This window comes from Pelobates fuscus, chromosome 5, assembly GCF_036172605.1.
Source record: "Pelobates fuscus isolate aPelFus1 chromosome 5, aPelFus1.pri, whole genome shotgun sequence".
NCBI lineage: Eukaryota > Metazoa > Chordata > Amphibia > Anura > Pelobatidae > Pelobates > Pelobates fuscus.
In genome coordinates this window covers 313,713,930-313,731,703 of record NC_086321.1, presented here as the reverse complement: position 1 = coordinate 313,731,703, position 17,774 = coordinate 313,713,930, and the positions used below count along the sequence as shown (strand labels likewise).

General features: G+C 39.8%; 1 protein-coding gene across 5 annotated transcripts in view; it reads left to right on the top strand.

The window, feature by feature from the left end:
• PWWP3A (PWWP domain containing 3A, DNA repair factor) overlaps positions 1-17,774 on the top strand; it is a 199,590-nt gene that overhangs the window by 155,573 nt on the left and 26,243 nt on the right. For all 5 annotated transcript variants that reach the window (XM_063455531.1, XM_063455530.1, XM_063455529.1 and 2 more), the window contains 6 exons: positions 2,918-2,988; positions 3,079-3,164; positions 4,459-4,519; positions 4,610-4,682; positions 15,954-16,004; positions 16,170-16,612. In XM_063455531.1, the coding sequence (XP_063311601.1) occupies positions 2,918-2,988; positions 3,079-3,164; positions 4,459-4,519; positions 4,610-4,682; positions 15,954-16,004; positions 16,170-16,612 (785 nt within the window). The remainder of the gene's footprint in view (positions 1-2,917; positions 2,989-3,078; positions 3,165-4,458; positions 4,520-4,609; positions 4,683-15,953; positions 16,005-16,169; positions 16,613-17,774) is intronic.

Genomic DNA, 17,774 nt, shown 5'->3' with positions numbered 1-17,774 from the left:
ACATCTGAAGCCCATGTCCAGGATCCTTCTGTGTGTGGTGGCTCTTGATGCACTGACTCCAGCCTTAGTCCACTCCTTGTGAAAGTCCCAAACACTTTTGAATGGCCTTTTCCTGACACTCCTCTCCAGGCTGCTGCTTGTGCACCTTTTTCTTCCACATAACTTTCTATTAATGTGCTTTGATACAGCACTTTGGGAACATCCAACTTCCTTCACAATTACCTTTTGAGGCTTTCCCTCCTCATGGAGAGTGTCAGTGATGCTTTTCTGCAGAACTGTCAGGTCAGCAGTCTTCCCCATGATTGTGATTCCTACTGAACCAGACTGAAAGACCATTTAAAGGCTCAGAAAGCCTAGAATATTACACCTTTTCACAATATTCTAATTTACTGAGATTGTGGATTTGGTGGTTTTCATGAGCTGAAAGCCATAATCATCTCACTTATGACAAATCACGGCTTGAACTATCTTGCTTTGCATGTAATACGTCTATCTCATATATCAGTTTCCGATTTTACGTTACATTACTGAAATAAATTAACTTTGCACGATATTCAAATTTTTCGAGTATCACCTGTAATTTTCACTCCTTTTGCAATTTCCTGCTTACAGATGCAACATCTTGCAAAACAGATTTTAAATTAACAACTGAACAACCTAGACCGGAAAACATTGGAATCTTAAAACCGTCTGCAAAACCCTGAATAAATAACTTAGCTCTCTACCTGTTTAGATACACCTGAAGATAAGAAATACGCCTTTCCAGCTGCACTGGCATCCATGCCTTTTTGAAACTGGTCTTTTCTCTTGCTGGATCCTGCTGCAATTCTTTTAAAGCAGCAAAAGGCTGAATGATTTCCACCACAGTATACTCATTAATGTTTCGAGTTACATGTATTGGGCCATTTTCAATGCCCTTCATTAAATGTCCATCATGGGCCTTTTTTCATCGCTCTTACTGTGCTAGACGTGCCGATATTAGTCACTGTTTTAACCGACAATCTCTGAGCCAGCATTAGATTCAGCCAAAGACCAACATCCTTCATTCCCCATTCATTCACCATTTCAGGGAAGAGTGGACAGACATTTTTTGTCTGAAAAGTTCATCATAGTTAAACCACGCTATTCTGCCAAAATTCTTAAAAGCCTCTAGTATAACTTCTACATGTTGGGAAAAGTCTGCTACATAATTTTGGCTTTTTCTCTCCCAGTACGACTGAGAAAATACAAAATGCTTGCAGCCAGTTATTAAAATTACGTGGGATTCGTTTTTCCTCATCCTTGTCACTCACTGCTCTGTAAAAATCTTTTGCTGAAGGCAAAAGCAACAGCAAATCAACATATTCACCTTTTTTCTTTTACGTGAGTCGTTAAGTGAAAACTGTGAACTTTCACATGGCCGAGCTTCTTTCTTACAATATTCGTTAAAAAAATCCTAAAGCCTCACTAATCCAATTCAGCAGAGTTATGTTCATACTCTCCGCCTGTGTTCATACTCTCCACCTGAAGTACCTGCTCTGCCTTGCACCTCCATTTCTTCTAGGACTGGCATGTCATCCAGCTGACACTCACTCCCATCATCCGAACTTTCTTTAATTCTCGCCAGGAAGTCTTCAGCCCGATGCTCTACACTACCCTGACCTGCAACCTGGAAATTAGGTAAGTATCCTATCAAATATAGTAAAATACTCAGTATATATAAAGGCATAGAGCAGGGTACAGAACAGTGAAAAACTTACATATAAATATATAGCCACTAGCCTTATAAGGCTACTCCAATATCAAATAAATAACTATACACACACCTGGAGTGTCTAACTGTTGTTTCAGGTTCTAGGAAGCAGTTTCCTTTCTGTTTTTCAATAGTGTAATATGTTTTGTAATAGTATAAGAATAATTAAAGTGTCTTTGTCACCTCAAACTTGCCTTTCTTCTATTGTTTTCTACCTCTTTCAGAATCCATTTTTAATTTCTGATCTATTTCCTTTAAAACAGAAGACAAAGTAGGGACTACTTTGTTTTATGTGTTTTTCCTACACTTGGCAATCTTGACAAGGGAGGAGCTTATAAGACATACAAAAAGAGTATATAGTGCAGATAGTAATAGAATATTCCACAAATACAAGACCAATAGCTACTTACATGAAGTAAAGTCCAAAAAGTGTGTGTGTCACACCTCTCCTGAGTGGTATATATTCCTCATTCCATACCATAGGCCTGAGATTTCTGCGCAGTAGCTTAGCTGTTCCCAGACATTTATTTTGAATGTATCATACATTGAATGTATCATACAGAATCCATTACACCAGCTTCAAAGCGAACACAATATAATATTTAAAACCAACTGACTTTTAAGATTTAGTTAAAAAATATATGCATACACTAAATAAGCCTGACACAATGACAATGTATCCCATTTTTGTCAGGTCCTATTTTTTTTTTCTTTTACCAACTTACATGGTAAACCATCCTCCTGGAGCTCTATAAAGTACAAAGTACATGAAATAAATTTAAACAAGACTGAGGGAGCTGGTCTGCACTTGCAAATATACAAACTAATAAAACTGCACTCACCTAAACATGTATACACAAGGATGCTGTTTAATCCAAATAACACTGAATTCAGCACACTCACTCAACTAAACATCTTGTTGGTCATACTGTGTACATGTGTAACCTTTTTAAAGTTTTTGGTGAACATGCAGGTACATACTTTATTTTACACTACAGCACGTGTTCCCCAGTTTTATTTTACATAAATTTTGCAAATTAGTTTTCTTACTGTGAGAAATGTGTTGTGTTGCAAGCATTTGTGTACAATAGTACTAATTATTTTAGCAAAGAACTCTTCTTGAATTATATATATATATATATATATATATATATTTATTTTTTGTTTTATTAAACTTTCTCTTAGGTCCAGAGTCAATTGAACCTGGGATGTTTGTTTGGTGTAAATACAATAAATATCCATACTGGCCCTCATTGGTAAGGATGATGTTCCTTTGTAACTGGTGCACTTTGTGGCAGTCAATGTGGCGGACCTTGCTTTGCTATTATGGAATGCTTGTATTGTAGGTCAAATCTGTGCAGAAGAAGGATCGTAAAGCAGGTGTGCTGTTTGTTGAGCACTCCATGTCAAATCCTACTTTCAAACCAAAAGTGTAAGTTCACAGTCTGGATATGGAGAGCATGAGTTTGAATAGATATAAACTGGTAGCATTTTAGTATAAATGTAATTGCTGAATAGTTGTAATGCCTAGGTCCTAACAATTGTTTAAACAAATGTTGGCTTTTGTTACTATACGAGCAAATTAGTTGACAATCAACTTAGAATCCCTAGTTTTTATAGAAATGTGAGATGGATGTTGAAAAGGAGTGCAAAGTTAAGATGTGCAAGCTTGTTGGGACAGTTCTTTGTACAGTAAATATTCATAAATTACACTAACATTTGAGAACCAATACTAAAGAACTAATGAACCAGTGGGAAAAAAAATACTATATAAATAAAAAAAATAAAAAAAGTAATTGTCCAGTATGGAAATGAGCTTCCATACACATGTTTCCAGTGCTATAAACAGAAATGTATGTGCAAACTAAAAGCAAACAGAGGCTTTGAGATGCATTTTACAAATGGAGACCAACAGTGCAAATAGATACCTATTTGTTAAAGTTATCTGGGAGGTTTTTGAAATATGTTTAGCAGTCTTTCACTTCAAAATGGATTCCGGAGTCCTGGAATCCTCTCCTGTATGTGGAGTTCACCTTTAAAAAAACACTTAAAGTTGATGTTTTTGGTTTGCTTATACATTTTAATTAAACAGAGATAAAAGAGCATTACTGATTTAGCACATTTTCTACAGTGGGCTGGGCTATAGAAGTGTAAGCTTTAGATGTGGAATTGTACATCACAGATGTTAAAAATTGGACATTACTTAGCTCCAGACCATTCCGGGCCAGGACTAAGAAAAATGCAAGTTTTTTTATTTATAGTTGGGTAGCTTAGCATATAGGTTGAATTATCTTGTGCTTCTATATGTATTGAAGATGGCTCCAAAACAGGGGATCTTTTAACAACTCTACTAAACCACTCCGGGTTCAAGTCCAGTGTTGTAACTTATACATTAGCAATCTGGTGAGAGAGGGGCATGGACGGAAGTGCCTGGTAGACCCTCCGTTTATGTCAGACAACTGAAATGGTAAAAAACACAACAGTGGACAGCCTCAACGCACCCTAATCCCTATAACAAGTAGAGTGATTATGGTGCTTAGAGTGCCATTTAAAAATAATTGAGAGCAGAAAAAAGAATAACGATTAGGAAAGCAGTTTGAGGTTAATGCCATGTAGGCAACCTCAAAAACTACATATTTCTCAATGCTTCTAAAATCTAATGCTAAGCTGTGTTTTTTATGTAAGTGAACTAGGCACAATTACATATATTTGTTTCTTCCTCTTAGTTACAAGATTCTAATTTGCAAACTGAAATGTTATGACTGTAACGAGAAGCAGCAGCTTCTGGTAAGTCTAATTGTGTCTTTTTGAACATCACCATATTTGTTAAAGCACATGATTACTTTATGCATTTTAATTTTATATTTATGAATGTAGGCAGTAGCCCGAGAATATGACAAAACTATAGATTGGTGTGATGCGATTATATCTGACTACAGGATCCGAGTGGGTAAGTGTCTTGCTAATACTTAATGCTTGTGTTCATCTAAAATCAAATATCTGATAAAATAGTACCTAATTAGATCACAGTATGAAAGTTTAAAATCAGTCTGTATATGTTGTTTTTTTTGTTTGTAAATCTTTATTTCTGCTGAACAAGACATAACCACGAGAATATACAGTTGTGCTCAAATGTTTGCATATCCTTGGAATTGGTAATATATGAACCTTTTTTTTTTTTTTTTTAAAGAAAACATGAGTGAGCAGGCAAAACACATTTATTTTACTTCTTATGGGATTCATATTCAACTGTAGGTTGTAACAGAATGGAACAATCATAAAACAAAACATGGCAACAAAGAAAAAAATGAAATTACCCCTTTTCAAAAGTCTGCATACCCTTGGTTCTTAATACTGTTATTGCCCCCTTTAGCACCAATGACAGCATGCAGTCTTTTGTAATAGTTGTCTATGAGGCCCCTAATTTGTGACGGTGGTATAGCTGGCCATTCTTCTTCGCAAAATGCCTCTAGGTCATGCAAAGTCTTTGGTTGTCTTGCATGAACCGCAGGTTTGAGATCTCCCCAGAGTGGCACGTTGATATTAAGGTCAGGAGACTGTAATGGCCATCAGTGAGCCACCACCATGCTTCCCAGTGGGGATGGTATTATTTTCACTATAGGCCTTGTTGACCCCTCTCCAAACATAGCAATTATGGTTGTGACCATAAAGCTTTATTTTGGTCTTGTCACTCCAAATTACAGTGTGCCAGAAGCTGTGAGACTTGTCAAGGTGGTGTTGGGCATATTGTAACCAGGCATTGGCACAGTAAAGGCTTCTTTCTGGCAACTCGACCATGCAGCTCATTTTTGTTCAAGTATTGTGCGCCTTGAAACAACCACACTGTATTTTTCCAGAGCAGCCTGTATGTCTCCTGAGGTTACCTGTGGATTTTTCTTTGCATCCCAAACATTTTTTGGCAGTTGTGACTTGAATCTTTCTTGGTCTACATAACCTTGGCTTGGTATCAAGAGATCCCCCAATTTACCACTTCTCAACAAGTGATTGAACAGTACTAACTGGCATTTTCAAGGCTTTGGATATCTCTTTATATTCTTTTCCATCTTTATTAAGTTCCATTACCTTGCTATGCAGGTCTTTTAACAGTTCTTTTCTGCTCCCTATGGCTCAGTATCTAGCCTGCTCAGTGCATCCACGTGAGAGCCAACAAACTCATTGACTATTTATACACAGACACTAATTGCAATTACAAAAGGCACAGGTGTGGGAAATTAACCTTTAATTTCAATTTTAACCTGTGTGTGTCACCTTCTGTGTCTGTAACAAGGCCAAACATTCAAGGGAATGTAAACTTTTGATCAGGGTCATTTGGGTGATTTATGTTATAATTATGATTTAAAAAGAAGCCAAACAACTATATGATAATAAATAGCCTTATATGATCACTATCCTTCAATAAAAGAAATGTTTTTTGCATGATCAGTCATACTTTCAAAATCAATGCCAAAATGTCACAATTTCTGCCAGGGTATGAAAAACTTTTGAGCACAACTGTAAGTAACAATAAAGGGGAATGGGACATGTAAAGTAGAAAATGATAATACAGGCTAGTTATTAATCTACAGCATCAGGTACAAAATCTGCTAAAGTCGTACTATATATTGAGGGTACGGGCCCCTGACAATTATTGTAAACAAAATATAAAAAAACAGCAAGGCACAAGAAGAGTTAACGTAAAAGCTAACTATCTAGAGACTGTGCAAGAAGGTCATGCAATGTAACTACATATATACATAGTGAAAATCAGGACTAGATCTTGGTTCAGTCCACAATAGTTCATGCAATGCCCACTCTGGAGGCTTAACCCCTTAAGGACAGAGCTTCGGAAGCTTGTCTTTCAATTAATGACAACGGCATTTTTTTGCTGTTTGAGTTCAACTGCAATTTGCATTTGACTCATTTATTGCACCGACGCATATTATATACCGTTTCTTAAAGGACAGAAAGGGCTTTAATTTGATGTAACATATATATACATAAATGCTTATTTATTATAGAAAAATGCAAAAAAAAAAAAATTTTTATTTTTTTTTTACAGTTTTTGCAATAATAATGTGTGCACAATTAGTGCAGGTTAAGGAAAGTAATTAAAAATAAATTCATTTAGTTGTTCTGATTTACAGAATATATAATGTGTCTGGGATTTTAAGTTTTTTTTGGTAGTTACAGGTCACAAAGCACAAGGAGTAAAATAAACTTTTAATGTGGAGCGAATTTAGAATTTGGTATGTTTGTCTTGTAAGCTTAATAGCCATAAAAGAAAACAAAATTGCCACACAAAAGTATATATTTATATAAAGTAGACACCGCAGGCTATTTACCTAAGGTTGTTTTGACACTTTCTATGTAGCCATTTCACCGCCAATCTCTGCTAAATATTGGAGTAAAATTGTGTTTTTTGGGGGGTTTGGCACACAAACTTATAACAAAGAACTTCTCATGTGTATTTTGTAAAGTTGGTGTGTGCTATTCCTGTACAAGGTTTTATTTTGTGTTCAGTTACATCTGCTGAGTAAAATGACACCCCCATTGTATGTCTTTGGCACTATTTTGTGAAGCTACAGTGCCATATAGGAGACCTGTCCTTTTCAGTATTCACAGTAGAATTTTGAAAGACGGATTTAATTAGTCTATGCTTCCATTTGGGTTATTATAGTAGTTTGACTGTTCAAAAAAACCCCACAAAGGCCTACCATTTGTAAACGTAGACACTCCAGGGTATCTCATAAGGTGCATATTGTGCCTTAACATGCCCCCATTTTTTTACCATTACATGCCAAAGTATGTGGTAAAAAATAATTTTGTGCATTTTTTTACATACAGATTGCATTTTTGCTGGGCATTTTGTATATTTAATATGTGCCCCTAAGTTCAAACCCCCCAAATTATGCTCAACTAAGTCTTCTGAGTAAAAGGACACCCCCATTGTATGTCTATGGCACTATTTCGTGAAGCTACAGTGCCATACAGGAGACCTGTCCTTTTCAGTATTCACAGTAGAATTTTGAGACGGATTTAATGAGCCTATGCTTCCATTTGGGGTATTATAACAGTTTGACTGTTCAAAAAAAAAAACCCACAAAGGCCTACCATTTGTAAAAGTAGACACTCCAGGGTATATCATAAGGTGCATATTGTGCCTTAGCATGCCCCTATTTTTTCACCAATATATGCCAAAGTATGTGGTAAAAAATAATTTGGGGCATTTTTTTACATACGGATTGCATTTTTGCTGGGCATTTTGTATATTTCATATGTGCCACTAAGTTCAAAACCCCCAAATTATGCTCATCTAAGTCTTCTGAGTAAAAAGACATCCCCAATGAATGTCTTTGGCACTATTTCGTGAAGCTACAGTGCCATATAGGAGACCAAGCCATATCAGTTTTTACCGAACTCTGAATTTTGACGCTGGGCCTATGTGCAATTTCCAAGCATCTTCGCAGGTTTTAAATTCAAACTACCCCACAAAGGCCTACCATTTCTTAAAGAAGACACCCCAGGGTATTTCAAAAGGCATATTTTGAACCTTAGCGTGGGATCATTTTTCCGCTAGCTTGTACCAGGTGTAGTGGTAATAAGCGTTTTTTCTGCCTTTTTGACACACAAAGTGAGTTTGCACAGTATATTGCAAACCGTATGTGTGCCACCACTCTATAATACTTTATATGTTGCTCAGCTATGTTGGCTGAGTACAAAAATACCCCCATATGTACCTTTGCCAGGTATATGTGGACATCGGAGGGGCACATTTGGGACACAGCCATTCCAGTTTTTTTTCAAACTTTAAATTTTTACGCTGTGCCTATGTCCCATTTTAGAGTATTTTACCAGGCTATATGATCCAAATACCCCATAAAGCCATACCATTTCTTAAAGAAGACATCCCAGGGTATTTCAAAAAGCATATTTTGAACCTTAGCGTGGGATCATTTTTCCGCTAGCTTGTACCAGGTGTAGTGGTAATAAGTGTTTTTTCTGCCTTTTTGACACACAAAGTGAGTTTGCACAGTATATTTTGCAAACCTTATGTGTGCTACAACTGTATAATACCTTATATGTTGCTCAGCTATGTGGTCTGAGTACAGCAATACCCCCATATGTACCTTTGCCAGGTATATGTGGATGTTGAAGGGGCACATTTGAGACGCAGCCATTCAGTTTTTTTCTAACTTTGAAGTTTTACGCTGTGTCCATGTTCCAATTTGGAGTAGTTTAGATGGTTGGTTATTGAAACTTCCCCACAAACACATACTATTTATTAAAGAATACACCCTGGGGTAATTCAAAAGGCATATATTGAACCTTAGTGTGGGATCATTGTTTCTCTAGTTTGTTCTAGGTGTAGTGGTAATGAGCGTTTTTAAATGTATTTTTTAACTTTTTTAACTTTTTAAAACTATTTTTTAAACTTTTGTTTTGCTTCTTAATTTTATAACATGACAGGAGGCTTCGTATTTGCTTAAGTCTCTCTTTACTAGAACTCCACAGCAGCACAGAAAAAACAACCAATCAGAAAAAAGTTAGGTACTATAAAACTCCCCTCCCCATGCATCATTTCCTCTTTCTTTGCTGCTCCGCATCAGTACAGGTCAGAGTACCTCTGCCTCCTGCTTATAGTGGGTGGCTTTGGGTTGTATTATGACTTATTTTGATATCTCAGTATATTTTCTTATTTGTTATTTGTACCTTTTATCTAGTATCTTGTGTTCTGTACTCCTTTATTTTATCGGTTATATTTTGTGTTACTTTTTGCTTATACATATTTACTACTTGCCTTGCTTTTGCTTCCCCTGTCTTCTTAGGGATTCCTTCCCTTTCAGGGGGTAGTTTTAGGGGAGTCTTGGTTTTTTTTCTCTGTTTCGCCATGCCTTTCCGCCCCTCCCCCTCTCCCCTCGCTGCCCACTCTCTTTGCCCGCCATTTTCCGCGGGATGCCTGCGCGGTATAGGGGTTTCAGGAGACTAGCCTCTGGCTGCCTCCTGATTTCCCGACCCCCTAGTTCCATACCGGCAACCGAGGTACTCGCGGTCGGACGCGAGTACCCGGTGGCCGCTCCGCTCACCCTCGTGGCCGCCCCGCCCGCCACGTGGTCGACCGCCGCGCTCAACTTCTTCACAGAGCCGCAGGCGGCCGACCGGGTGGAGGAGAACGCACTTTCTTGCGGCCCCTCCTCCACCCACGGTGGTCGGATCGCGGCTATTGTTGCCCTGTTTTTTCCCCAGCGGATTGCCTTCAGTTTTGCCGGAAGGCAATGTACTATGCCTTTTCCTATGTACTATTTATTTACAATGTGTATCCCACAGCTTCTGTGTGTCTTAGGGCTTTTTTCATGTCAGATATATAGTTCTGAGTTTTTTGGTGGAATATATTTCATATCTGCTGTGGGTTTTTATTGGCATAGATTCTGTTTTGCTGTGCTTTTCACTGACAATGTGTATCACATAATTAGTTTTCCCACAGTGTACATCACATAGACAGTGTATAACACATATTAGTTTTACTGACAGTGTATGACACATATTAGTTTTACTGACAGTGTATAACACATATTAGTTTTACTGACAGTGTATAACACGTATTAGTCTTCTGACAGTGTATAGCACATATTAGTTTTACTGACTGTGTATATCACATATTAGTTTTACTGACGGTGTACATGACATGTTAGTTTTGCTTTGCTGACTGTGTATATCACAGAGTTTTGTGTGTATATCTGTGTCTCCCACAGAGTTTTACCGACAGTGTGTATCACGGTTTACTGTGGGTTTTGTTGTCAGTGTATGTCACAGATTGCTGCGTGTTTCTGTTGACTGTGTATATCGCAGATTGATGTGAGTTTGCTGACAGTGTTTGTCACGGATCGCTGTGAGTTTTTACTGTCAGTGTATATCAACAGGTTTTGTGAGTGCCTGATGGGATATATCACAGGTTATTGTGAGTTACAGGTATATGAACTCTGTTACACAGACTCTGTACAGGGTGTTTACAGTGCCAGTTAGCTCTAGGATTCATCTCCTTCTCAGTATATATATTTTTTCTGTCCAGCTGTAGCTTGAGACTACTCTGGTATGATTTCTCTGTCCATGGCATATATTTCTCGCTTACAGACCTGGCTCTGACTCAAACTAGTAAGGGAGACCAGTCTACGCTGATACCATTCATTTTATCAGATTCCCGGGGGAATTCATTGGGTTGGCTATCGTTGGCCCTACTCCTGGAAGTGCCCATGGTTACAATACCCTTCAGGTGGTATGATGAGGGTAATCTATTATATGATAAGGAATTTCCAACAGATCTGTGTGAACATGGGCATACCAATTCACAGTTTAAGGAGAGTATTGCTCAGTGTATCTTACATTCATGGACATGATAGCCTCTGGAACAACTTCCGCTTATACCCAATACAGATTGAATACCACTATTTGCCTGCTGGGCATCTAGGGACTGCCAGTCCCGGTTCAGGTTATTCACACGGCATTACACTGCCTAATGGGTTGGCGTCTAGAGATCCTATGTCACAGGATGCTCTCAGAATCTACTATTCTTAGGGACCTCCACTGGAACTAGGAGGTCCCCATTACGCATTCAATACCCATTGTAACGCGCTACGGAATCGGAGGGCGCTATTTTGAATAACATGTTATCATAATATAACAATAATACACAACCCAGGATTGGCCTGCTATGTCTGTGCCCATAAGAACGGCCTGCTATGTCTGTGACCATAAGATCGGCCTGCTAGGTCTGTGCCCATAAGATCGGCCTGCTAGGTCTGTGCCCATAAGATCGGCCGGCTATGTCTGTGCCCATAAGATCGGCCGGCTATGTCTGTGCCCATAAGATCGGCCGGCTATGTCTGTGCCCATAAGATCGGCCTGCTATGTCTGTGCCCATAAGATCGGCCTGCTATGTCTGTGCCCATAAGATCGGCCTGCTATGTCTGTGCCCATAAGATCGGCCTGCTATGTCTGTGCCCATAAGATCGGCCTGCTGTGTCTGTGCCCATAAGATCGGCCTGCTGTGTCTGTGCCCATAAGATCGGCCTGCTATGTCTGTGCCCATAAGTACGACCTGCTATGTCTGTGCCCATAAGTGCGGCCTGCTATGTCTGTGCCTATTAAGAATGTCGGTACCTATTAAGACGGCCTGTTATTTCTGGGTGCCGAACCCCTTCTAGGCCACAGGCCTGGGGGAATATCACTGAGGAAATGCCGGTGCCCACCAGTGACATGGAAATAGGCAGGTGTCCAGACAGGCACCATTGCCAATCTATCCAAGAGGAAACCAGTATACGGCCATCTGAATATGGTGGGTAGGGTGAAGGCCCTAAACCTCATGCCTGAAGGGCAGGGTTTTTTATAAGGAACCCGGTCATACATCTCCAAGGAAGACTTCGCACAGGCAAGGATCGGTGCTCAGACACCTAAGGAGAACGCGGTGCTTTTTCCTTGTCTTTTACATCTACGTTAATTTTTTCGTTTCGTAACTTCTTTTTCCTTTCGCTCGGGTCGTCGAGAGGCCTGACTTGACCTCCCCCGACCTCCCGGGCGCTTGTGGATTGCGGAGAACGTCTCCAGCTTTCCTCCGGCTACCAACGGTCGTCCTGGACCCCGCGCACGGGATCCGGGCGGACAGTTGGTAGTTTTTCTTTTTCATTGTTTTTTTCTTCCGTAGATTTCCATCAGCCTTATACTGATTTTGGTATTGGGTGTACCCTGCAATGGGTCACCCTGAGTCTCTAGGGACTCTAGTTTGGACCACAGGAGGGTGCGGCCCTCCATCATCCCGATTCAAGAATACTTTATTTTCAGGAACAGAGAGCGAACCCCTCTCAGCTACAGGACGGACACTGATTTGTTATTGGAGGACACAGCCCTCCCTCAACCTCGGCCGAATACTGGGCTGGATACAGAGTACATGTTTGGAGGACACGTTCTCATAGAAGGAACCGGTCACGGATGTAAACCCTACTGTTTTGGTTATTAACGGGCGCGGCCCGCTCAGGCTATCGGCCGGACGCTATCACGTTAGTCGATCACATTAGAAGAGAACGCGGCTCTCTCATACACCCGACACTCTACAGGGCCGGCCATTCGCCCATCACACAGGCTTGTACCTGTGCAAGACATCGATGACTACATAGAGGGGCGTCCCTCCTGCATTCAATTGGATCTGACGCCCGTACTACTGATTTCGTTATAGAGGACTGCCTAGTCATACAAGATATAAATTTTAGTCTGGATCCCTCTATTCTATCTCCTGTGAGGGCTCTACTGGGTCCGGATCACTTAGGTACACACACTACTGGAGATAGTACGGCTAACGGATGGCCTCAGGTATTACGAGAGTGCAGGTTTTTGGTATTTTCTGCACCTTATAAATCGGAAATCTGCTTTCTGTTTTGGATATCCAGACTATTGCGGACCAACCGCACAGACCGTTTCTCCCATATCAAGATGACAGGAGCTACGGAAACCTTCATGGACCGAAAGGACAATGCCTTGCTCGGGTACCTAGATTAAGGAAGGCCGGTTATCCGGTCTCTAGGTAACCGTACACATGGTTCACATGGTAAGACCGGACATCCCGGTTGGCTTGAGTTCCCTGGTCATTACGATCTTGGGAGAAGGGGGCAGGACGGCCCCATCTCCTCGGAACGCATACCTGGTGAACAGGATTCTGAGTTGGTGGGTCCTCCGTCTATTAGCTATTTACCCCTCGCGGGAGCCATTCTGTTTTTTTGATTCGCGCTAACCTACTCTTCAACTACCGTCGAGGAGACCTACGAGACCTTGTGAGAGTACCTGGGGTACCCCGACTCCTACACAGACACCATTCACTCTTAGGCGAGGACATACCTGGATGGAAATCTGCACTCCGGTTTGCACTCTCCATCCCTTTGAATATTTCTGGGATTCACTATTCCAGAAAATAGGCGACCACTGTTCCTCCACACGAGTTCAGTTCGGAACCATGACTGGACGTCCTTTTGGAATCTTTTCTCTACAGAGTCCGAGGATTACACAGTCCATTTGGAATGTCGGAATCACTTAGGATAAGGCTAGTTGACAACACTCTCGCAGGCACTACAGATTTATTCTCGGAGGAGACATCTCACCAGGTAGACCAGGAGAGAACGAAGGATCATACTCGGTTATATTGCATCTTGGTGGTGGACTTAGACGCATTCCTTGCGATTGGGGATCTACCTGCAAGACCGCGTCGCCGGATGACCCTGACACGATCGGAGGAACCACCCTACAGATCAAGAGTTGAGACATGGTGGCAGTTTCTTCTCGCGGCCTTGCATCCGCAAAAGTCCTTCGTTATTTTGCAACTACAGGAAAATAGCTGATAGGTCAGCTTGCAAGCTCAGGTCCCAACCGCTAGGAAGCGGGTGACAACACCAAGTTTGTTGGATCTATCAGCAGATGGTGTTTTTTCTGTGTTTTGAGATGCTTCATCGGCTGACATCTTCATTGATTCGTCTACTGTCGTTTTCGCAGTTGGTAAGTACAATTAGGATTACTCTGCTATCTCCTGGAATAGGTACCAGCGACACAACCAGCGTTGTATTGGTGATCTGAGCGTTGAAACAGCAAATACGAAGCCTCCTGTCATGTTATAAAATTGTATATTATGCTAGCTTTAGTGTACCTATAATCTTAATTTTATTAATGACAGGAGGCGAGTATTTCCCACCCATTTTTATCCCTCCCTTGTTCTATGTTTATAGTTTGGTTTAATCAGGTACGTATGCAACTCTGCTTGTTGTCTCTGCTACCTGTTGCATGCTCTTATGTCTTTTCTTTCATAAGTAGGGTTGGGATATCTACATTTTAAGGTAATTTTGGTTGCTGCATTGGGTGCACACATGTTTATTCAGAGTGCCTTTCATTGGATAATCAACCTGTCGATTCTGTTTTTTCTCTCGTTTCAGTTTATAGTCCATCAATATCTGGTTTGGCAGTTCTTCTCGGGTGGTGGACATCGTTGTATTCATCGTATCTAGGACTTCGTTTCTTCCCCATTATGTTTTCTACCTTTTATTCTGTTTTGTCGCAGCTTGAAAGAGGAAATGATGCATGGGGAGGGGAGTTTTATAGTACCTAACTTTTTTCTGATTGGTTGTTTTTTCTGTGCTGCTGTGGAGTTTTAGTAAAGGGAGACTTAAGCAAATACTCGCCTCCTGTCATTAATAAAATTAAGATTATAGGTACACTAAAGCTAGCATAATCTACAATTTTTTTTAAACTTTCCTAAACTTTCTTAAAACTTTTTTTTTTACAGAGTTAACATTTTTCTAAGCTTTTTTTTTACCGTTAACCCCTAACTAGCAGTAAGCAGCACTAACCGTAAATTCCCCATTTTCCCATAACTCCCACCCACCCCACCTAGAAAAAAATATTTAATTATACAATATTTAAATTAGTTAATTAAATAAATTGAACCCCTGAGGATTAAAAAACAATAAATAAAAGTTAATCGTCAGGGGTTAAAAAAAATTAGATCACAGTATAATACTGTGATCTGTGTTTTGATCACTGTAGGCAGTGATCGACTGGCAGGGAAGGGGTTAATTTTTATTTGGACTGGGTAAAGGGGGGTGTTTTTTTTTGTTTTTTTTACTTAAACGTTATTAAAACTTTTTTTAACTTAATTTTTAACTTTTCAAAGCTTATTTTAAAACTTTTTTTAATGTTAACCCCTAGTTAGCCTAACACCAAATCCCCCAATTCCCCACTAACTTCCACCCTCCCCAGCTAGCTAAATATATAATTTTAAAATACTTTAATTAATAAAATACATTTAATGACAATGACAATGTTTTACACTGCAGGGTTAAACAGTGGGGGTCATTAAGATAAAGTGGTCTGGGTGCCTACACTGCCCCTTTAAAATACCAGTTACTGGTAAACATACTTTTTCTCCAAGCCATTTATGGTAAGTGTATTGGCCAAAAGAGAGCAATGTGATTGTGATTCATTTGACATTGTTAATGGATTATTATCAGCCAATTAACATGACGATAATTATCAAATTTTAGATTGTGAATGAGGCTTTGGCCTCATAACTCTTGTGCTTTTCTCATCAAGATTTTAATGCCTACCATCATATCTTCTCTACCACAAGTGGGCAATTTGCATTGTCCAACTTACTCATTCTCTTCCTCTCATTTTTTCATTTTTTCTTATGTAGGTTGTGGCTCCTTTACTGGTTCTTTCACAGAATACTGTACTTCAGATATCAGTAAGTAGCTAATTTACTTTTTTTTGCAGTCCACTTGTTGGTTAATTGTTTAAGGAGGATTTTATATTCCCAATCTTCAACCAGACTGACTTGTTGGTGCTATCAACTGCTCACATCAACTTCATTTTTTTGTTTTGTCCCCTTTCCCCCTTTTTTATATTTCAGGTTATCCTGTGCACAGAGAGCTTGGATATGCCCAGTCTGCCCAATCTGGGATTTTGTTTCCAGATGCACTTTTGGAGACTACAGATTCAGATATAGAAGCAACTCCCACCAAGCCTCTGGAAAAGAAAAAGCTCCTTCCCGACCGTACACGTGCATCACGTGATCGTGCAAATGAAAGGCTGGTTGAGTTTATAGTGAGCACCAAGCAAGCAGAAAGTCATCTTCTAGCTATCCTTGCAGGAAAGAAAAAGTCACGCTGGTTACAAGATTTTCAGGCATCCAATCGCCACATGGCCTGCATAGATACTTATATGGAAGATGAGGAGCAAGTTTACCTTGTAGTTAGCTATCTGCAAAGTCTGTGTGAGCAAATGGACAGCAAAGCTCGAAAACTTATGAACCAAGATCAAATGAGATTCATATTGGATGTGTTGCTTCCAGAAGTAAGTTCCAACATATTATCCATTGCTTTCTATAACAATGTTAAGGATCTACACTTGTATATTTTGAGATATAAATATATAACATTCAACAGCCATACCTGATCAAAGCTTACCCCATGTAAAGGATGCTGCCACTATGGGGTTAATTTTGAATAAAGCGGAGGGTAATTCTATTGTTTCTTTAGTCCATTAACCAACGGCCGTTATAAATTGCAGCAAACCCGGTGTTAGCAGCTGGGTAATTCTAAAAAACTGGGGATTGGTCAGACACTGGAGGATTACATCGAGCTTTCGTTCCAGTGTGCAAGGAAATTTTGCCACATGGACAGATCTGCCCTAGCCGATGGATCTAGACAAATAATACTGTCATCTGAGATGCCTAGTAGGAGGGATAGCAGTCTGTATATGAATGAACTACCCTGTGGAATAATACGTATCGCAAGTTCAAGGACCCCAGTAAAGATTGGAGATCCTTGCGCAAAGACACTCCTAAATACAGGAATCTGTCTAACTCTTCGCGAATACGATGGAGTTTATCCTCAGGAAAACAAGACTGCATTAAATTAGAGTCTAGTACAATCCCTAGAAAAACTAGTCTAGTGGTGGGTCCAATGGTCTTGTCGGGTAAAAGTGAAATGCATAGTTACAAAGCTGAAAAGAGACTTGCGTCCATCAAGTTCAGCCTTCCTCACATTTGTTTTTTGCTGTTGATCCAAAAGAAGGCAAAAAAGCCCAGTTTGAAGCACAATTTTGCAACAAGCTAGGAAAAAAAATTCCTTTGTGACCCCAGAATGGCAGTCAGATTTATCCTTGGATCAAGCAGTTATTACCCTACATTTAATGATTATATCCTTGAATATTCTGTTTTTGCAAGTATGCATCTAGTAGCTGTTTAAACATCTGTATGGACTCTGATAAAACCACTTCTTCAGGCAGAGAATTCCACATCATGATTGTTCTTACAGTAAAAAAAACCTTTCCTTTGCCTTAGATGAAATCTTCTTTCTTCCAGTCTAAACACATGGCCTTGTGTCCTATGTAAAGTCTGGTTTGTGAATTGATTTCCACACAATGGTTTGTATTGGACCCGAATATATTTGTATAATGTTATCATATCCCCTCTCAGGCGACGTTTTTTTCTAAACTAAATAGGTTTAAATTT